Source organism: Rhinolophus hipposideros, assembly GCF_964194185.1.
Source record: "Rhinolophus hipposideros genome assembly, chromosome: 18".
Lineage (NCBI taxonomy): Eukaryota > Metazoa > Chordata > Mammalia > Chiroptera > Rhinolophidae > Rhinolophus > Rhinolophus hipposideros.
In genome coordinates, this window is record NC_138064.1 from 50,195,594 (window position 1) to 50,218,725 (window position 23,132).

Genomic DNA, 23,132 nt, shown 5'->3' on the forward strand with positions numbered 1-23,132 from the left:
CTAATAGAATTAGGGACGGTCGTTATTCCACTGACTCCAAGATCACTGTGTACATCTCACTTCACGGTCACTTTTCTGCAGCAGGTCCATTGAACTAACGTGGCTTCAGTACAGATGGTGTAAGAGTGTGTGTGTGTGTGTGTACACCATGGATCACAACTCGGGGCTCCTACTTCCTTCTTGGGAACTTCACTCCCAGTATTTGCTCAGAGATGCAGCCTGTATGCACCACTGGCACTCTGGCTTTTCTTCTTGCCGACTGTACCTCACTGGCTCATGCTTTTGTCCTCAGAGAATTTCTTAAGGTTTTTAGTCTTCTGTGGAATGTCTCTTTTACCTAAATGTTTCAGTTAGGTAGCTCCTCGCATTGTGTAAGCCCTCGCAGTCATGGAACTTGAAAATGCGTTTCACGTTGGCCGAGCTGTTCAGGGCAAGACTCCGCTGGGTCTCCAGTGCTCAGCAGTTGCAATCAATAAAGCAGTGACATCAGTGGGACAAGGGCTCTCTCTGTTCTCTTCTCAGAAGTTTATCGATCCGGCCTCAGGTGTTTACTTGGACGGTGTCTTCTTGTCCGCCAGGCACTGCTTAGGCTCTGGGCAGAAGGAAGTGGGGAGATAAGCACGTCCTGCTGGCACCAGTGGAGTCAGGTGTGGGAGGCTCATCAGTGTACGTGAAGTGCTGGAGGGTTTTGCCCGTAGGGATACTCCAGGATTAAAGGAGGCTCGGATCAGTTGTACATCCGGGTCTCCCGGGAGCAGAGGAATTAAGACCAGTCTAGTGGAATAGGGTTTGGGAACTGAGGGGGTCTGTGGTTAGACAAGCGTGAAGGTCTTCACAGGAACACAGGACTCTCAGGAGGCCCCTGGAATGGCATTTTGGAGAAAGTCAAAGCTATATAAATATTTCTGTATTTTTCCTTGAAGAGTCACTAAGATCTTAGGTATTATCTCTTTAAAATGTTTAGTATAGTCTTAAATTGTATTTCATGTTTCTTCAGACAGATAATACATTTCTTATTTTTTTTCTATACTTTCCTAGTTTCTAGTGTTAGTTTTCTTTCCTTTGTGTGTGTGTGTGTGTGTGTGTGTGTGTGTGTGTGTGTAAATACAGAATATTCACAGAACAGGAAAATCTAAAGGTGGAAACCAAGAGTCTAAGAGAACTTAATTTGACTTGTCACATTTAAAAACATCATCTGTTAACTTTTTTTGTGAATTTATATTGGTGTTCATTTTGTGTGTTTAAAAAATGGTAATATTAACGTTAGCTCACAATAAATAAACATCAATCTCATACATTTGAATAGGAATTTATAGTTTAGAGGCACTCTCAAAGATGTTTATTTTTTTTCTTGGCAAAACCCCTCTGAAAGGAGGGCAGGTCTTGCTTTTCATACTTTATAAGTTGAGAATTTAAGTCAGAGTTACATGCTTCATCCAAGGTTTCTCAGACGACAACGGGGCCAGTCGTGGAACCTAAGCCTTCTGATTCCAGTGGGTGCCCTGCCTTGAGTCCCAGTCTCATCCCCAGTGGAGAATGGTGGCCATGCCCTTCTTCATCTTCCTGCTGCTCCCTTCCAATGTACTCAGGTTCCTGAGAAAACACCAAGCATATATGCCCAGATGTGCATTGTTTTGATTTCCAACGGGGCTTCCACCCTGAATCTCAACCTTCTTCCCCATTTTGGTAGGTAGACTAAAAAAATCTAGAAAACGGTGATGGTTACTGTTTCCTTGCCAGAATTTCGTAGGAAACGTGTGTTTCATCCCTGCAAGTGGGTATGGAAGGATATGGACATGAGGGGTTGGATTTTTGGTAAGGGTTGTCAAAGCCCGGTATTTCCTTGGCTGCTGCATACCACTTGCCTGGTGCCCTCGTCTTCTTAACTGCCTGCTCCTGTGCCCACTTACTGTTAGGAAATGGAAATCATAGTCATAGAACCTATCTACCCACAATTTAAAAATTGATGTAGTTTTTAGCAAAAAATATAAAAGAAAAATAAAGGAAAGTGATAAAGACAGCGGTAGGTATGTGCATCAGTATGTACACAGGAAGACATAACGTAGTCTCCCTCTTCCATGTGAAATCACTAAGCTGCAGATGTCGTCTGATTGAGTGTCATGGACTGGCAGCTGAAATACCCCAAGTGGCACTGGCACAGTGACATGAGTTTTTGAAATGATGAACATCTATTAGTAAAATTCCAGATAAAATAAAATACAAAAAGTCCCTACAAAATTTCTTTGATTTATGTAGAAGTTGTGTTGTGGAAAATTTGATGTATATTAAACCTGCATAAACAAATCATGTTATATAAAACACTGTTAGCATCCAGGCTCAGATGGTTATTAACTGACTGTTTTGCCAACATGAATGTCCAGTGGGCTATTTGAAAGTAGTGCAGGACAAAAATTGTGGGATTCAGGACATTTTTTTGTTGTACAGGACTGTACAGGACTGTTGTCCTGTATGTTGTCTGTCAAGCGCCAAGGAAATCTGAATTATTGTGAAAATTGAAAAAATTGTCGCACAAATTTAGAATATACCTCCTAGATGGCGATGCCATTTGGGTTTGAAAAATCTCTGCCTTTAAACATTTAAAAAAGACCCAGAAAGCTAAGGGACCCCAAGAGAACAAAGACATTCCAACATTTTGGATCAGAGGCTCATAGTGTCATGTCGGTGTCTAGAGAGGTGGGAGGAGAATGTCTGCTCAGGCTTTTTTCCAAGGCTGAGTTGTGTATTTTGCCTTCATCTTGCCGTTACCAGCCTGCACTATCTCCTGCATTCCTGTGATTGAAGCTTTTGGCATCTCGCTGTTCCCTGTCCTTGTAGTTTTCTGGGGAGGCTAAATTTCTTTAGACTATTGATACCTTTAGGAGATTGAAAAACAAGTTTGAAAGTATCCAAGAAAACTAATGGAAGCTTTTCTTTTATGTGGTAAATATACATACCACACAATTTACCAGATGAAAGATTTTCACATAAATAATTTGTGACTACAAATATATTGCTAAATTATTTTGGTGTATAATTTGGCATATAAATTAGGAGAATTTTATCCCTCTTGATTAATCTGGAGGATATAATTTTGCTATAAATTATAGTATTTTAATAATTGGATTTGTGAATTATTTTACAAAGTTGATCTTTAAGAACAATGGAAATCAATATGGAGGAAAATATTTGCCTATTGTGTGATTTCAGGAATCAATATTTTTGCTTTCTGTTCTTTATAAGGCAGCATTTTGGTGCTAGATATGCCTAGGTTCAAATTCTCCAGCTCTGCCAGAGGGTGATTGTGTGATCTAGAGTGAATTAATATCTCTGAGCCTTAATGTTCTACAGTAATGTGGTGATGCTGATACGTAATAGTGTCGTTGCGAGGCCTCAGCGAAAATATCTGAGACTGTTTTCTTCTAGTATGTGTTCCTATGCCTCCATATTTTTCATGCAGTACCAGAGTGCTTATGAAAAATTTGTCTTTTTTTTACTTGAGCTATTTCCATAGTGTAAATAATTTTTATAATTACTGTTCTAAAAATATTGAAGTATTAAAAAGTATTATACATGCCCATGACATTCTGCCCCTAAAATATATTGTGTAGTACGTGATGTCCTTTCTGTAAATAATATGAACCACAAACTCACCTGCTTCTCTCAAGAAATAAAGTTTTTAAAAACCTCACTTCTTGAGGTAACTGTAAGCAAAACCAAGAAGCAACAGCAGAGCTGAGCTGAATCCGGGTAGTGGGCCCATGGTCGGCTTACCAGCTGTGTGGTGAACTCCCGCCCACCAGCCTGGAATTGCGGCCGTCAGTATACAGATTTGCGTGTCATCAACCTTTGGGTTACACAAAAATTGACAAAACCACAGATCTTAAATCTGAGAATATCAAGGATGTATCATCCTTCAGCTAATAATAATTTCAAAGTATATGAGCATTTTTAGTTTTATTTCCTAATTTTTCATTGTAAAACTGATGCTGCTGAATAGATGTATACATGTATTGCGTTTTCTTTCTCTAGTGGTATTTGTTTAGGATAAATCTCCAAAAGGAGAATTATTCTGTTAAAGGGCAAGCCTTTTATGGCACTAGATGTAATTGCCAAATTGTTTACAAAAATATTATATAGAATTACACTGTCCCTAGTTAAATAGGTTCAGCTGTCTGTAAGTAGGGATTTTTATTTAACATCTTTTTTGGGGGGGCTAACTGATCCCTCCCAAAGGTGAAATAATTTATTTTAATTTATTTGACTACTAACAAATTTAAACATTTAATTTTCATGTATTTGTGATATTTCCTCTTGATAATTCACTCATATTTCTCATTTAATTTATGGGCTCACTTAACTTGTTTTTTTTCAGGACTTTGGATAAATTAGATTTTTATATAATATTATTCTGCCTTTTTTTTTTCAGCTCCAGTAATAAACCGATTCACGAGGCGTGCCTCAGGTAAGTCTGACTGTATTATGGATTTTGCTTACTAATAGTGACATTTTAAAAAATGATAGCAGTATTGGACAAGAAGGTATGAAGAGAATAATTGCTGTAGAGTAATAATTTATTTGTCCATCACTTTCCCAGAAAAAACAACTTCTGATATAATCAAGAACTAAGAAATAATTGGAAATATTTTCTGACTGGGTAAACTTAAAATCACACCGAGGCTAATGTACCTTTTTAAATGGAGACTTTTACCCCGATTAGTTTATTGCTACTCTTGATCACTTGTTATCTGTATGGTTACCTGGTTGACCAACCACATCTTAGAAGCAGTGATTTAGAAGATTGGGTAAAGAACACTCTAGAAACAGTGATGGATGAGAGTTTTGAATAAGGAACAGGAAAACTGAAAATACAGATACCATAAAAACTTGTCATCATGGGGCCATTTAGAATAAGGAGTAAATTGCTTTCCGTTTGTGAAGGCCCCCGTGGTTATTGCTGTCTGAAAGATCCTACAGTAACCTAAAGCATATACACAGTGATAGACCTTAGCTTAAATTAGGTTCACTAGACTGAGTACTGCCTCTGCTGACTGGTAGGGAGGCACAGGACACAGTTAACAGCGTTTCTGTCCAAAATGGTTTCCGTGAAATGAGTTTGGGCATTGCAGTGGATAAACTATCATTTGGAAACTTCACCCCTGTGGAGTAGCTTCTTCTCGGAAGATGGAGGACAAATGAAGTGTTACTTTGTTTGGTTTGAGAAAATTATCTTTCTTTTAAACGTAACTAGAATTTTGTTGAAAAACATTTCAAACAAATCATCTGTGACGTTTATGTAATACAAATGAGTAATTTATTTCATAAAATTACCTTATTTCTACCTGTGCTATATTATTAAAAGCGTTTTCAGATTGAGTTTTATTTTTAATTTGTCGATAGTTGCTGGTACAATTTTCTGTTCTTATGTAAGTATATAAGGAAAAAGGAATTCGGAAAATGTGCTGTTAGGACAGTATCTACTTTACCCTCTTAAGCTTTTTGTAATCTCAAGGCACATTTATTTTAAATCTTGAATACATGGAGTAAGTAGATTGTAATAACTTTTGTGGAATGAGAGGTTACATTCATTTAATAAGTCATAAAACTTTATCCCAGAAAAGAGGTATCACGTGTGATGGTAGTCTAGTATAGTACATATGTAGTCTTTTATGATCAGTGGTGGAAACAAAAAAGGAACAATAAGAGAGAATCAGTAGTGCAATATCTTGTCTTTATGATTTAAAATTCTTTCCATAAAAACATAGTTAAGCATCTTAGAATAAATAATCTCCTTTTCTGTCTCAAACTGTATGACATGAGATTTATTTCTGGGCAAAGTTTCATTAGTATTTGTTGCACAATAGACATATATATCATCAATTGATGGGTCAGGGGCGCCATTATGTAGGTTACTTTTGAAACACCATTATTTTAGTTCCCTGCTACCACTAAATCTGTGAGCAGTGTATCTCAGCAAGACTTGGCTGGAAATGTAGAGAAGATGGAATACCAGCAGAGAAATACTCATTAAAGTCAAATGTTGCATTTACTCCTATAATGATAGGCCATGGGAAATGTCAGTGAAAACAACAGGAAGCAATTTGATTCAAAGAAAAATAATAAGATGATATCAAGTTCAAGAATCGTTTTATATATATAGCAATAGACCTTAGAAGGAGTAAAATGTTATCCTAGTAATATAACATGGTGAATGGGAACCATTATGAGAATGAATCTTGACATTGTTTATTGGAAGGCAAAAAGAACTAATTTATGGAGTATCCCTGATGGATCAGACACTGAGCATTTTACATACACTGCTAAGCATTTTATGTATATTTTCAGTCTTTCAGGCAAAGGGAAATAAAATTGTATTTACTACCTTAGATAAAAAGAACTTTTTTTTTTTAAAGGAATGGGGCCTATTTAATCAGCTATCTGTTTATAATTTATATTGACTTTCTTATTTTTTATAAAAGTTTGCCTAAAACTTCTCTGGCAAAGAAGAATATAGAAACAATCTTAAGACATCTATTTTATGGAGGAAATGCTATAGTTCTCTTTGTTAGTTTAATTTGATGTCTAAAAGTAATTTAGTTTTATATATATATATATATATATATATATATATGTATGTATATTTTCAAGTAGCATTTCCTGAAAATAAAAATAAATTTGTGCTTAAAATATAGATATTCGTATTTGATAATTAAAAGTATTTCTTAGGATATTTTATTCTGATGGAATTTTGTTTCAGAAATATCTTTTCTTTTCAAAAATAAACTATAAAACTTTAATAATGTAAGACCTGTATTTGGGGTGGGGGGGTGGGGAAGTAAGTCAGGTAAAATCACCCAGAAATCTGCAGAAAGTTTTTCTTATTTATCCATTTTTTTAATAATAATTACAACAATAATGCTGTTTGTGTATATTACAACAACAAATATGCCATGTGTAGTGCTAGATATTCAATGACTATTAATTGAATGAAAAAAAGTTATATTTCTAATCTTCTGACTGAGTTTCCCAAATCTTTGAGGTTTTTTGGCTTTTTATATTCATACTGCATCTATCAAAAATATTTCACCTTGAGTAATTCAGACAAAGCACTTCTCCTTTTTATGCCTTTTTCTTTTGTTATAGTTCTTGAGAATGAGAGGAATGTTTATATTAAGAAAGTGTGTAACAAATGCATTATTTAGGATCATTTTTACACTTTTAATAATGCTGTTTCTGCTTATCTCTCCTCATGTGTTTTCAGTGGCTGCCCATAAAACTGGCAGTTTTTATTCCTATAAGTAAAAGGAATCAGTTTCACTCAGTATTTTCAAACTAAATTCTTAGAATCTTGAATTTGTAGAGATTTCAGGTTTCGTAAGATAGTTTTCCACTTGGTGTAGGAATGAAAGGCGTAGGGCAGAGTATGACTGACAGAAACAAACATAGATGGGCATTGGAAGAATAGGGTCTTGCCTTATAGAGTAGATCGGATAAATTCTACAAAACATGATCAAAACTGTCAGGTAGCTTCTGAAATCCAGATAAAATGTACCTTTCGTATCTTCCTAACAGCACCCCCTCACCTTAATTTCATTACTTATTTATAACATTGTGTATGTTTAAGGTGTACAGCCTTTGATGCATTTATATATTGCAGTATGATTACCCATAACCTTATTTTTAAACAGCACCCCTTAATCCTATCTTTAAACAAAAGAAAAAGAAATACTGCTTTCATTCTTTTTTAACCCATTCCTACTCCTAGTGATCACTTCTTATCTGTGTCTTTTTAAATACACAAAAATCATACATAATCTATTGTAGAATTTTGATGTATAATAATTAACTTTAAAAGTTTGGGGTTTAATTTCTCTTTATTTTAAAAAATAATTATGAATTTTTATTGTATTTTCAATACTTAAACAAATACATACACGTACTCATATTTAGAAAAACAGCCTTAAATTGTTAATGCTATTAAATAATTACAGCTACTTCACTAAAGTATTTACAGATACAACTTAGAAAAAAGTTTTAATTATGACATATTTAAAGTGTTAAATGAAAATTTAGTAAAGCCTTGTGAGAAAGGGAGATTTTAAATTTATCTTCATCTCTAGCAAAGGATGTGTAAATATTTGAGTATGACTACTTTTTACCTTATGTTCTGAAACATTATTGATTAATATTTAATCAAGCTAAGGACAACCAATACTTTGGCTCCTAATAAAACATATTCCTATAGGTAATTGAATCTATTCTTTCGTGTTATAACAAGAAAGGTTGTGATAACAAGAAAGGTCGTTTCTTGTTATCATACCATGGCTTTTGAGGTTTGAGTCATTGCTCTCCACCGTCTCCCAAAAAGGTACCTTATCAAAGTATTCTTTCAAGTCACAAAAAGGACAATATTTCAGAGGCAGAGGCTTCCTTCTAAATGAAATATTCTCCATCTTGATAGTTAAAGAACCACAGAAATGGCTAAGTTTACGCCTTTGTGTAGTACTTGAAACAGGAGTTTGATTCTTTGGAAAAGATATGGCAGGGTAGTTTATCACAGTCTTTATTTGAGTTTTATTATTCACTAATAGTGTTTTTCCCTTTCCACTTTCTCTTAAAATCTTTTTTTTAAAAATGTCTTTGTATGGAGAACTGCATGACTTTGTAGTGTCCTTTTATGACATGTCCCTTCCTAGTATTTATTTATTTATTTATTATTGTTTCAAAATATTTTTTTATTTTTCTATTATAGTTGACAATACAATATTATATTAGTTTCTGGTATACAACACAGTGACTAGACATTTATATAATTTACAAAGTGATCACCCTGATAAATCTAGTACCCATTTGAAACCATGCATAGGTATTACAATACTACTCTATTCCCCATGCTATACTGTACATCTCCATGACTGTCTTGTAACTACCAATTTGTACCTCTTAATCCTCTCCCCCACTTCACCCATTCCCCCAACCACCCACCCTATCCGGCAACCATCAAAATACTCGTATCTATGGGCTTGTTACTGTTTTGTTTATTTGTCCTGTTTTCTAGATTCCATTTATAAGTGAAATCGTACGATATTTGTCTTTCTCTGTCTGACTTACTCCAGTAAGCATAATACCCTCTAGGTCCATCCATGTTGTTGCAGATGGCAAGATTTCATTCTTTTTTATGGCTGAGTAATGTTCCATTGTATATATGTATCACATCTTCCTTATCCATTCCTCCAACAACAGACACCCAGGTGGCCTTCACATATTGGAGAGTGTAAACAGTGCTGCAATAGACATATGGATGCACACGTCCCCTTAAAGTAGCATTTTAGGTTTATTCAAATAAATACCCAGAAGTGGGATTACTGGGTCCTTCTTTGTTTTGTCTCTTGTCATGGCCCTTGTTTTAAAGTCTGTTTTGTCTGTTATAAGTATTGCTACTCCAGATTTTTTCGTTTTTTTGTTTCCATTTTCATGAAATATCTTTTTCCATCCCTTTACTTTCAGTCTGTGTGTGTCTTTTCAATCTGAGGTAAGTCTCTTATAGGCAGCATATGTAAGGGTCTTGTTTTCTTACCCATTCAGCCACCCTGATTTTGATTGGAACATTTAATCCATTTATATTTAAAGTAATTGTGATAGATATGTAGTTATTGCCATTTTATTACTCATATTTTTGATCTTTTTACTTTATCTTCTTTTTAAAGAAGTCTCTTTAACATTTCTGGTAATAATGGTTTGGTGATGATGAACTCCTTTGTTGGCTTTTTCTTGTTTGGGAAGTTCTTTATCTGTCCTTCGATTCTAAATGATAACTTTTCTGAGTGAAGTGATCTTGGTTGTAGGTCCTTGCTTTTCATCACTTTGAATATTTCATGCCACTCTCTTCTGGCCTGCAAAGTTTCTGTTGAGAAATCAGCTGACAGTTTTATGGGAGCTCCCTTGTAGGTAACTAACTGCTTTTCTCATGCTGCTTTTAAGATTCTATGTTTTTATTTTTTGGCATTTTAATTATGACATGTCTTGGAGTGGGCCTCTTTGGATTCATCTTGTTTTGGGACTTTCCACGCTTCTTGGGCTTGTATGTCTATTTCCTTTGCCAGGTTAGGGAAGTTTTCCATCATTATTTCTTCAGATAGGTTTTCAATTTCTTGCTCTCTTCACTTTCTGGTCCCCCTATGATGCAAATGTTGGTACACTTGATGTTGTCACAAAGGCCCCTTATACTATCATTTTTTTTGGATTTTTTTTTTCCTGTTCTGACTAGGTGTTTTCTGCTCCATTGTCTTCCAAATCGCTGACTCAGTATTCTACTTCATCTAGACTACTGTTGATTCTCTAATGTATTCTTCATTTCAGTTATTGTATTCTTTAATTCTGACTGGTTATTTTTTATGTTTTGTATCTTCATTTTATGTTTCCTGTCTTTGTTGAAGTTCTCACTGAGACATTGAGCATCCTTATAACCAGTGTTTGGAACTCTGCATCTGGTAGATTGCTTGTCTTTATTTTGTTTAGTTCTTTTTCCTGAGCTTTGTTCTTTTCTTTCATTTGGGACATGTTTCTTTGTCTCCCCATTTTGGCAGCCTCCCTGTGTTTTTCTGTGTATTAAGTAGGGCTGCTATGCCTCTGGTGTTAATAGAGTAGCCTTACATAGTACGTGTCCTGTGGGGCCCAGTGGCACAATCTCCCTGGTCACCTGAGCTTAGTGCTCCAGGTGTGTCACTTGTTTTCGTTGCCCTCCTATTGTAGTTGAAGCTTGGTTGCTGTTTGCATGTCAGTGAGAGGGATTGACCCTCAGGCTGATTGGTTGTACGGACTGGCCATGACTACAGTGGAGGAATGGTTGTGCAGGGGCTGATCCTACAGATCAGGATTTGCATTAGCGGGGCTCTGGTGCCAGTCCAGTCTTCCCTTTGGGTGTGTCCTTTGTGGAGGTGGTTGGGTGGTGCTCTTGTGTAGTCTGAAGCTGACCACTGGGTGTTTTGGTTCTGGGGCCTCTTGAGAGGGGCTCTTTTGAAAGCCCAGGTGAGCTGCTGCCTGTGCCCTGCCGGAGGCCACTTGGGATGAGCTACAAAGTGATCTGAGATGGTTGCCTCATGTGCTGGGCTTAGAGGTGACTGGGAAAGGCTAAGCTGTGGACTAAGGCTTTCTGCTGCTAGTGCTGGGCTTGGGACTGCTTAGCAAGAGGTACGGAGCACACTGAGGCCAGATGCTACTTGTTTGGGATTTGTGAACCTTTGGGAGATTTTAGGAATGTCTGCAGTATGAGCTAAGACAGACTATTTGTATGGAAAAGCCACTTGAAGCAGCTTGAGTGGACTTGCAAGTCGGGTGGGATAGGTTCTCAGGGAATCACCAGGGCGGGACAAACAAAGGGTGGTAGCTAGGTTAATAGAGACTTACGTATGGCGGCCGCCTAGTTCTGCGCAATGGGACCGGGGGAGTGCTCAACTAAGCAACAATGTTTTCTTCTGGCACTCTGGGAGAAAGCTGCCCCTTCAGCCCTTGTCTTGGAGCCAGACAATTCAGTTCCTCCCCACATTCCCTGTTGTCTTTTGAGCTGCTGCCCCAGTGCTGGAGCTCAGAGACCGTGAGCTCATCAGCAAGTAAGTCCTTGTGTGGGCCCTTTAAGAGGATCACTTGGGACTCCTGCTGCCCGCTGGGTCAAACAGCCACAGTCTCTGCTGGTTCTCACAGCCAGAGTTATGGGGACTTCTCTTCCCAGCACTGGAACCCTGGACTGTGGAGTCTGGTGTGGGGCTGGGACCCCTCGCTCCTCAGGGTGACCTCTGCAGCACAGATATCCCTCCCTATTTTTAACCGCTGCGTGTGAGTGTGGGTCCAGCCCCTTCCTTTTCCACCCCTTGTACTGGTCTTGATGTGACTTCTGTATGTCCTTAGTTATAGGAATTCTATTCAGCTACACTTCAGGTGATTCTCAATGATGGTTGTTCTGTAATTTCATTGTTATTTTGATGTGTTCATGAGAGGAGGCGGCAAGCACAGCACTTACCTACACCACCGTCTTGACTGGAATTTGGGGCTTAATTTTTTGTAAAGCTTATTATGGGCTTTCTGTTTGGGAAGATTATTCTTTTTGGTGGAAAAATGGAAATAAACCATTTATTTTTGTAATTATTAAAAATTAGCTGTAGTGGTAGATACAGTAGCTTAATAAAATCTTGAAGAGTAAAGCTTGAAGCAAACAACAATCTTGTTGCTTCATTGTTCATCTAGTATACTATATGGGAAGACCCTAGGATTTAGAGTTATACAGACTTGAGTTCAAACCAGCCATTTACTATGTGAATTTGAATATAAATGATTTACCTCATTGAGTTTTATTTACTTTCTTTTTTTTTTCAGTTTGGGATCAGAAAAGCTATATTCATACTTGTTGTGATGGTTAAATTAGATGGTTTTTATAAAGGAGAGTGGCTAGGCTCTCAGAAATGTTAGTGGTCAGCCCTCTCTTTTGAACATAGTTTAAGACAAAACAATAAAATCCTCAGCTCTGTGCTTTAGTATGTCATAAAAAAGCCTTAGAGAGTCATAACACTATTTGATAGTCATTGTTTAATATGTGCATCTGTTTTTATTATTTGCACTTTATGGTTTTTAAAAAGATTATAATAGCATTCTTCTGTAGTTTTGTTTTTCCCTGAATTGAAAAACCAAAAAAGAAAAGACACGTCCCAAAAAATTTCATTATTCTTGAGCAAATGCCTTGACGCATGAGATAAGACTTCTCTATGAATTTTTTTAACCCCAGGATTTTATTTTGAAAAAAATCAAGCTTATAGAAAAGTTTGAACAATAATTCAGTGAACACCTTTATCTAGATTTCCCAATCGTTGAGATTTTCCCGCATTTGCACACTCTTCCTTCCGTCCTTACACATGCACATGCACAGACTTTTTTTTTTTTTTTTCACTGAACCTTTTAGGAATCCTGAATACTTCTCAGATATCTCCTAAGAACAAGGAGATTCTTCTACATTATAAAACACTCAAAAAACTTAACCTTGATACAATGCTATTATCTAATATACAATCTAGAACCCTATTTCCTCAGTTGTCTTGATATATCCTCTCTTCCTCTCAAATTCAAGCTCATTCAAGGATTTTATATTGCATTTAATTGTCACGACTCTGCTTTTCTTGTCTTTCATAAATTGAGTCCCTGAAATCTGCTGTTTGAGAGTTCTGAAGGTTATCTGTAACAATGAAACAGTTCCCTGTATGGCCTGTTAGGAATTCTTAGATTGCAGGGGCGCATTTACTGTCGGTCACTGTGCCCTATTGATGTCTGTGAAACCTTTGCACTGACATTTAGTGTTGCTTTCACGGACCGCTGTTGAGCATTACTTGTTCTAACACATAATTATGTCTTAAATACAAGTGAAAATCAAACTCCAAATTTGAGCTTGCTAATTTTCTTTTCTCATGTAGATAATTAGCCACTCTTCAATTTTTAGCCATAACATGAGCATTGAATTTTATAGTATATTTTTAGAAGAGCTAAAATTTTATAATTTTTTCTAAACCAGCATTTAGAATAATTCAGAGGTGAAATTAAGTCTTTAAATCTCACACACCACCTGTGTAAAATGACATTGTAAAAACTCAATGAAGTCACCTCAAACAGAAAACAATTAGTCCCCAAGAAAGTAGTGAAATAGCAGAAGTTCAGATATTGTCTTGAATCCAATTCAGGGAACATATGCTTCCTTGATTCAGGGAACATATGCTTCCTTTTGTTTTGTTTTGAAAATATTTTGTAGCCATGGTGTTCGTTGTTTTTACTCTAAAGTTATTTGATGAGTTCTTTTAACCCCTGGATGATTTTTTCCCCAGAGGTCATTCTCATATTGTCAGACTAATTTGCTGGTATGAATACATTTACATTTATATTTAGTTTTGTAATGAGCATTTAGGAAGCTCATTTCAAGTTTGGTAATCACCACACTAGATAGGTAATGCACACTGGAAGAATACTGTGCTAGTTAATTTACTAATTCATTCAGCAAACATCTACTGAGTCCCTACTGTGTGCCAGATACAATGCTAGGGACGCAAGAAGAGTCCGGACGCAAGAGAGCCTCGTGGAGCTCGTAGTCTGGCAGGGAAGCTGGCTGTGACTCAGGGTGGTAAATACCACAATACCCACAAAGGGAAAAGGAAAAAATAAATGTATAGTTCTTCCAGGGCGAAGCTCACAGATAGGTACCATTTAGCTGGTCTTTAAGGCTCAGAACATGGGTGTGAACAGCAAAATCAGGGGAACATTTGTGCCTTATCACTAGTAACGGGCTGTTTTTATTGTAAGAAGTCCTGTCTCATAGTCTGCTCTGCACTTTGCCTCTGCCACCAAGCACCTGTGGCATGGTTGGAGTAGCAGATGCCCACAGCCAGGGCCTGCTGGGGCTAAGGCCAGGAGTTACTTCTGCATTTATCTTACCATTGTTGCTCTCTCACAGTGTGTGTGTGGGGTGGGGGTGGGGGGGGACAGTTTAGGCTCTGGATTCAGATCGACCTGGGTTGGAGTACTGGCTCTGTTACTTACATGTCCACTTATGAAATGTGTGTGTGTGTGTGTGTGTGTGTGAATACTTAACTTTCTAATGCTCAATTTCTCCACATGGAAAATGGGGATAATACTTATCTCACAAGATAATTGTAATGATTAAACAGCAGATAATCCATGAAAAACACTAACACTTAACACAGTCTTCTCTTCAGTTGGGTTTCGCAGCATCAGCCTGTTGCCCAAATGTGTCTCCTGGATAGGCAGGGGCATTCAGGAGCCTGGACTGACTGGGCCAGAAGTAGCTTGCGGACTGCAAAGCTTGACGTGGAGAATTCATTAGAAAGGTGATACCCAGGGTGCGGCGGAAATCAAGTCAGACGGTTCAACTGAGGCAGCAGGATGAAACTAGATGTGCCAGCACTGGGCACGGGAGGTGAGAAGAGAGGGTAGAGGGTGGACCTAGAGAGTTCTCTGAGATGCCAGAGCACAGTCCCCAGAGCTGTTGTCCAGGCATCTCCCTCAGGTGAGGTGAAAGTGGCTTCAACCACTCCGTGCACCTTTTCTCTCTGGGCCAGGCTGATGTGAAAACGGATTCTCCCCTGTGAACAGTTACAAAGCAAAGCAAGTGAACATAGCAGGTGCTGCTCCCACCTGGTCCGTCTCTTCCTTCATCCTCTGCAAGTGCCCATTTACTGCCGCTTAAGCATGCTGTGTTCTTGGACGCCTTGGCCTGCTGTGGGAATTAGAGCCCAGTGGAATCTGTGGAAAGTGTTGTGTCTGGTTTTTTTTTTTTGTTAGACCCAGGAATGCTGATAAACTATCCCAAGGTCAGTGAGAAATTCAGTTATCTCTTGAATTTAACTGCATTTTCTCCAGAGTTCTCTTGGAGCCCTCCAGTGAAGGGAGGAAGGAATGCACTAGTAAAAACATGATTACCGGTTCAGGGCAGGGCAGGGTGAGTGGGTGTCTCCTTCTCCTGCTGTGTCCTCAGGTTCTTCACACCAGCAGGTTGGGAGGGGCTTGGGAGGTGGCACGAGAAGCCTGTGTGGCCCACTGTGCCCTCGTGTGTCCTGGTGATTGGACCCTGCCCGAAAAACAGATGTGAGTAGACAGAACGGACATTTGAACTTGTTGCAACCATTCTGTAATTATGATCAGAGTAGGTCACTACTCCACAAACTGTCTGTGTGAAGGACCAGCCCCCCCAATCCATTGCAGACCAGTACTTTTGTAAAATATAATAAAATTGCCACGGCAGTATCAAATAGTTATAATAGTTTCTAAACAAACACTCCCACTCTGTACTTATCTCATTGTGGACCAGTGTGGTTTAGGTGACGTGACCTTGGAGTGCTCTGTATGAGATATGAAAATTCTCATAAGAAGCTTTCATAAGGGAAAGTCACATTTATCTAAAAGAACTGACTATTAAAACAAAGCCACAAACCTTATTTTACTGCCTTGGCATTTTGCAAGAACAGACTGCAGTGAAAATGGTGCCCCTCAGAGTGGTGGAATGGTGCTCTGCGGTATCCCCGCCCCGCATCCGCGGCACACACGGCTACTTCTGCTGCCAGGCGTGTGCCGGTGCCTATTCGGAATATTCCACAGCCTTTCTTTGTCTAGTCTTGCTGCAATGCACCCCCTAAACCACGGTCCCTACCCGTCAGCATTCTTTCTTTTTTTCTGGATGCCATCTGTGTATAGAGTATGTACTCATGCTGCTATTACTGTTACACATCATTTGATGTTGTAGTTTGTTCACGTGTCTTCCTCTACTGGACTGTGAGCATCATAATTGATGAACTGAGAAAAAAGGGTATGAAGTCAAAGAAAAAATAAAATGCAAAAATAGAGGAGTACTAAAAGGATGGCAGGAGTTGGCCAGATGTGTATAGTGAGGCTTAAGATTCCTGAAGTAAGGACCAGCCATGTGTGTAGTTAGAGTGAGATGTTGGATGAAGTTTTACTGGCGCCAAGGAAGCAAAAACAATTTGAGATTGGGCTTGGACATCGAAGTCTTCTGTGATGATGGCAAAACTAGAGTGGAAAAGAAACTGAGCCAGCTCTCAGGCAGGAGGGGGGCTGAATGCCGTGGATCCCAGGAGCACGGGCGTTCCAAGTAGTGGTCTAGAAGCCAGTGGGGCAGCCTGGAGAGTCCCTCAGATCCCACCATGTGCAGGGAGTGGCTGCTAAGAGAAGTTTCTTGGAGAAGAACCAGGTTTTCGCTGAGGCAGAGCCCTGTGGGAAATGTATTAGAGCACTGGAGGGTGAAAGTGCTGGAGGGGAGGAATCCCCAGTCAGCAGTTCCGTAGAGCAAATATGTATTGAGCAGTTCCCATTGCCAGGCGCTGCTGGGTACTGGGGCAGCAAACGCTCCTCAAGACACTTCCCGGCTCAGGGGTAAGCTGAAAGGAGTGTGGCTAGATGATGGGAAAAGGCGTCCAGAGCGGCTAGCTTGTTGTGGAGGATCGAGGAGGGCAGATCGCAGAAGGCGTGGTTGGATCAGGGGGTCATTAGGCTCCACCTGTTCACAGCACTGCTTGTTTTACTCAGCTTTCTCTGAGGTAACTGTCGGGTACCCAGTGAGGCATTTTAACCTCCTGATGTTTACCTTAAGTACAAAGGCAGTGTAGTGTAGAAGTGAAGAGCTTGGATTTGGGCCGTGCTTTCATTTATTGATTAAATATTCAAGAGGGCCTACAGTGTGTTTGGCATTGGGCTGGGCCCGAGGCAAACAGACATTGTTTAGGATCTTACTTGCATCTTTTATTAGCTCTGTGACCTGGGGCAACTTACTCAAACCTTTTGTAAACACCTGGGTCTTCTGTAAAACCCGGTTGTTGTAATTCCTGAAGAGATTACAAGCAAAGCATTTTTTTTTTTTTGAAAGCACAGTGCCTGACACATAGTGTATGCTAAACAAACGTTTGCAATCATTAGGCTCACATTGTCAAATTTTACTCCAAAAAAATGCCACAATATTAGTATCTCTGTAATCTCCTGTAATTTCCCACTTAATTTTAATTGGCCAAAGTATGTAATCTATGTGTCTCTTACTAATCCCCTTACGTCAAATTTGGACTGATTTAGCATTGCATGGATATTTGTGGAAGGTGGAGAGATTGCTCTGAAATACAACATCCTTTAGGTTTTTAGATAAAAACAAAACGGCAACTTCTGTCTCCCCAACATTATAAGTTATATTTGTAAACTATTTTGAATATAAATTGATCTGCCTTTTAAATTTTAACCTTTAATTTTACACAGGTGTGTGTAAATATACCTCTCCACCCCTCATTGCCCTTAATCAAACTGAACCAGCATTGTCTTGGAGCAGATTACTGGAGAATGTTACTATCTTTGGGTTCTCAGTCTCTGCGCTTCCAACAACAAATTTTATACTAGCTAATCATTTGATCATGTTTCTGAAAAATTAATGGTACAGCTAAACCCTTAAAAGGGTATCCAGGTCTTCTCTTTCTTTTACTAGTAGCAAGCAGGTTTCACCTCCACTACCATCTTTTTTTCCTATCTTCAGGCTTGAGTTACTAAAACCAGAGTTGTTTTACATGAGAGTATAATCAAACTGATAAAACATTAAAATATAGATTAATGATGTATTGTTTTCAGAATGGTAGAAAAGACAAGCCTTTCATTTGAAAGAATAACGAGCTTAAATAATTGTATTGTTAGACCTCTTTCAAGGAATTAATAATGCTATCTTTATTGACCTCCATAAAAAAAGGAGGAACCGACTCTCCCCTTAGATATTTTAAAACAGGATTCCAAGTTATAGCTCTTTAAAAAACAGATATAGAAAATTTAATACAGTCATTGCATAACATAGAGTAATAGGGAATCAGACGTAAAGTGTTCTAGAAAATGTACATGGCTTTCATGCTGTGAGGTCATTTTCAGAGCAGCATTTCAGCAGGTTGCTGAGTGGTGACCTACAGTAGAAACTGAACATTTACAGTTACTGTGTCTACTCTGTGGCTTTCTGAAAATAAACTGCTACTTTCAAGTTACCTTTTTATTTGGTATTTTCACTTTATTCAGATTTTGTAGACCATTAGAATGTTGCTTTTCTTCATCACGTTTACAAGAAGGGGACAATTTAATCTATTTTAGGTACATTTCTTAGGTTTGAGGGCAGTTCTTGAAATTAGAATAATGAAAAGGCTTATGATCCAGAATTATATTTTTATTAAAAAGTAAACATTCATGTTGTATCACGTAGGCAATTACATTAGAAGTTAAATAAAATTAAATTTTTTCTTTAACTCTTTTAGAAGGGAGACTTGATGTTAAACCATATAGTTGGTGAGACTGAAGTCCCTTGGATGGTTGTTGTAACCTTCAGGAGAGAGTCACACTGTCTCATCCCGGACAGAGATCATTACATATTTCAAAGGCAGCCTATGATTCCTGTTAAAAGATAAACCGAAGACTAGCAAACATTTTAAGAGTTTATTTGAGCAAAAATTGATTTGAATTGGGCAGCATCCAATCTAATAGCTAGAAAGGAGCTCCGAGGAGCTGTACAAAATAAAAGATTTATAGGCAGAAGAGAGTGGGAACAAAGAAATTGTGCTAGGCAAAAAAGTGGGTTGGTTATTGGAATGTTATTTTCTTTTAGGGGATGGCAGAGGTCTGTCAAACAGGTTGCCCCACTAGTGTTGATCAGGCGATTCCTGATTGGCCGATTGTCGTGAGTGGGACGTGGCTATGAAACTGGCAGTCTCATGCATGTTTGTGTCTTTCCATAAGATCAGACTTTATTAGAATAAAGCCATGGATCTAGCCCTACTGACTCGGTTTACCACGGGCATTGACCAAGGCTCTGGCCAGAGGATAGTCTCCAATAGGAGAACGATTTCCCACACGACGGTCACACAGGTTTGCAAGCAGTAGGGTTAGTGTCATGCAGGGTGCCAGGTGGGGTCTCAGCTCCCACTCCCCACATAAGAATGCAGGACATGGTGAGGCCGAAAAGGAACACCTATGGAGACATAGATAAGGGAGTCACACCACTGTATTCTCGCTGGCAGCATCTGCCTCTCTGCAATCCACAATCCATAATCTGCCCTTGCTAGCCCACATTTGCTGCTAACATAGCCACAGCAGTTATATTAGTGGCCAATGGCTCACCGGTCACAGCTGACGGACAACTAGCCACAGCTGATGGCCATCTGATCACAGTTGATGGCCATTTACTACCCGAGCCAGCACCTTTCTATGTGAGGCCGAGAGCCTGGACACTGCACTCCTGGCTCTGTCCCCACAGTTAGGCAAGGTCAACAGTCTTACACAAGAAGGGTGGGAGAGTCCGGTGTTCCATGAGAGTCCCTTCCCCGCTGGGGTGCATAGCATTGGGCGACAGGTGGGGCTGGTGAAATAGTCAGGACGCCAGGCTTCAAGCACGCCGTCTGGAACTAGTGCAGATGCAAACGTCAGCTCCTCAGCTGAGGCCGGAGCGAGAAGCCTGCAGAGAGCTCTGATCTTACGCTTGACACTGGGTAAGGTGCCCACCTCTGCAGTCCCATAAAGCTCATCTGCAGTCCGGTAAAGCCGTCCAGATGGTCACACTCCATCCTGCTCCTGGAGTTAGGGCGTTCACCCTGGTTAGGGCGTTCACTGGGTATGCCTTTCCCGTGATGCTCTGGCATGACTGTCACTGTGTGATTGACAGAGCTATCAGTACTATTAGAGTCCATTCTGTGTTCATAATTAATGCTCTGTACACTGGTGTAAGGTTCCATTTCTAGGAGAGCTGAAACTAAGTCTTGGTTTGGTGAGGTGCGTCTTAGCAAAAGAAATTTCATTCTGGGTCTGTAGTGTTGTTTTTAAAAGTCCGAAGTGTTTTCCATGAATTTCTATTTCCCAAAGGTTTTTTTCTCTTGCTTTTGTCAAAGAATATATTTCTCTAACAAGGAAAGTAACTCAGAAGTGTGAATAAGGCTGTTATTTAGGTTATAAACCTTAGCCTAGAAAGGAGATGATGATGATGACACTAAAATGGACGCAGGGTAGACTGTGTGCCAGGAACCATTTCTCAACTTTATTTTCCCTTGATAATCCGTGTGAGTCACTACTACTATATTTGAAGGAAATTTTCCTATTATTGCCATTTTAAAGGTGTGGAAACTGAGACACAAGAGTTTAACATGCCCGAGGTCATGTTCTTTTTATTTTTTAATATTATTTATGTTTAAAAATTGAGTCAAACTAATTTTTAATTGTTTCATTAAACGGGAGTTGCAGGCTGGTAGAACTATAAAAATCTTGGGAACTTCAGAGCCAGATCATGCAGTTGTTGGTGAGGATATTGCAGGATTCTAAATCAAATAATGATAACCTATTTTTCCCTGTTATAATTTTCATCCTGAATTATGAAATTATGTTAATATTTTGTACACTAAACTCTAACAAAGTAGAGAAAAAGCAATTGTTTATAGTAATTTTTAGTACCAGCATTGTTTTTCTACACATACTCTTACAACAGATGAAGCATTTAAATTCTTGTTATTTAGTAACACCTAAGGTATTTTTTACATTTTAATCAATTTATCATTCAAATTTTCTGTGCCCAAACTGAATGTAAAATAATTTACATTCTAATGATTTTAGCAGTCAATTTGAGTAATTCAGAACTCCTCTTCCTCCCCCCTTCCCTCCCCTATCCCCTTCTCCTCCCATTCATCCCCCTCTCCTTCCCCCTCGTTTCCCTCCTCCCCCTCCTCTCCCTCCTTCTTTTTGGTATCAGAAAATATTTATTATAAAAATTTGACGCTGAACTAGTGTGGGACGTGATGCAGCACCACTGTTCATTAAATTAAAACCGATTGGAGGAAATGCACTTGTTTCCAAAGTGGTCTTTTTACAAAACATATAAAAAGCAGTTCTGGTATGAACTGTGCTCTGCCTCTTCCCATTGACATCCCAGTTCAGATTAATTTTGATCTACATTTAAGTATAGTCCCCTTCCCTTTACAGCTAGAAATTGAAAATACTGTATTGCCACCCAAGTTAATGGATGAGTACCTAGAAATACGTAAACCATAATTCTATTTGTTTATACCTGGAATTAACTACATTTCTAGAAATGATTTGCTTGCAGTGTAGTCGGGTTTATTATTTTTCTTTGTTTCTCCCTGGAGAGGGAGGAGAAAAACTTTAATATTGAGAAAAGTTAATTTAGATTGTAATGACTACCATCCTTAAAAGGCACAAGTTAGAACATATAAGACTTTCCTATGTATGAAAAATTTTATTTCAGTTTTATAAAACTACATTGTATGTTATTTTAAAAGCCATGAAGTACATAGATATAAACTTAATAGACATGAAAATATAAGGCAGAAACAACTTAATTTCCCTATACCGTTTCTTACTCCATAGTTTGAGTGGAACAATGGCTGCTTTTTATAGGAGTATATATTGACTAGTATATTTCACAAATGATAAATGCCTCTTGTTGGGGGTCAACTAATGGTACTTCAACTAACGATTTCTAGCTAGATAATTCCTAGCTCTGATTCTAATTATTCATCTAAAATGGGATAGCACACTCAATGATGTTCTCTGAAATACACCTAAACAAACAAATATACCTAAATTCAGAGCTTGATTCTGTGTTAAAAATGTGTTTTGATTTGTACTAAAATAAGAATTGGTATGTGTTAGATGTACCTTAGGAATACAACTAATAATGTTATGACCAAGGAGATTTCATTCTAGGAATATAAGGATAGTTCAATATTAGAAAATCTATTAATACAACTTATATCAATATGTTAAAGAGAAGAATCAAATGATCAGATAGATGCTATGAAAGCATTTGACAAATTCTAGTCTTAATTTTTCAAGAATCTTAGTAGTATTAGTAATGCTACTAGCAGACGTATGAGTATTATAGTCTTACTATAGGGAAATTAATTCATCTGTTAAGGCTGTGGTGTTATATCTTTTGGCCATCTGTACGTCCTCTTTGGAGAAATGTCTGTTCAGGTCCTCTGCCCATTTTTTAATCAGATTGGTTTTTGTTTTTGTTTTTTGTTTTGGTATTGTGTGAGATTTTTATACATTTTGGATATGATCATTGGCAAATATCTTCTCCCATTTGGCAGGATGTCTTTGAGTTTTGTGGATGGTTTCCTTTGCTGTGCAAAAACTTTTTAGTTTGATGTAGTCTCATTTATTTTTTCTTTTGTTTCCCGTGCCCAAGGATACTTATCCAAAAATAAATAATAATAATAATAAAAATAATAATAAAATACTATTAAGATCAATGTCAGAGAATTTACTGCCTTTGCTTTCTTCTAGGAGTTTTACGGTTTTGGGTTTTACATTTACTTCTATAGTCCACTTTGAGTTTATTCTTGTATATGGTGTAAAAAGGTTGTCCAGTTTCATTTTTTTGCATTTTTTTGTCTAGTTTTCCCAACAGCATTTATTGAATAGACTATCTTTACCCCATTGTATATTCTTGCCTCCTTTGTCATAGATTAGTGGACCATATAAGCATGGATTTATTTCTGGGCTGTCTGTTCTGTTGATCTATGTGTCTGATTTTATGCCCTGCTGTTTTAATTACTATG

At 38.2% G+C, this 23,132-nt stretch overlaps 1 protein-coding gene across 1 annotated transcript in view; it reads left to right on the forward strand.

Moving 5' to 3' along the window:
• The window catches only part of PRKAR2B (protein kinase cAMP-dependent type II regulatory subunit beta), a 91,462-nt gene that overhangs the window by 18,722 nt on the left and 49,608 nt on the right, over window positions 1-23,132 (forward strand). The window contains exon 2 of the mRNA XM_081079897.1: window positions 4,427-4,462. Within this exon, the coding sequence (XP_080936023.1) occupies window positions 4,427-4,462 (36 nt within the window). The remainder of the gene's footprint in view (window positions 1-4,426; window positions 4,463-23,132) is intronic.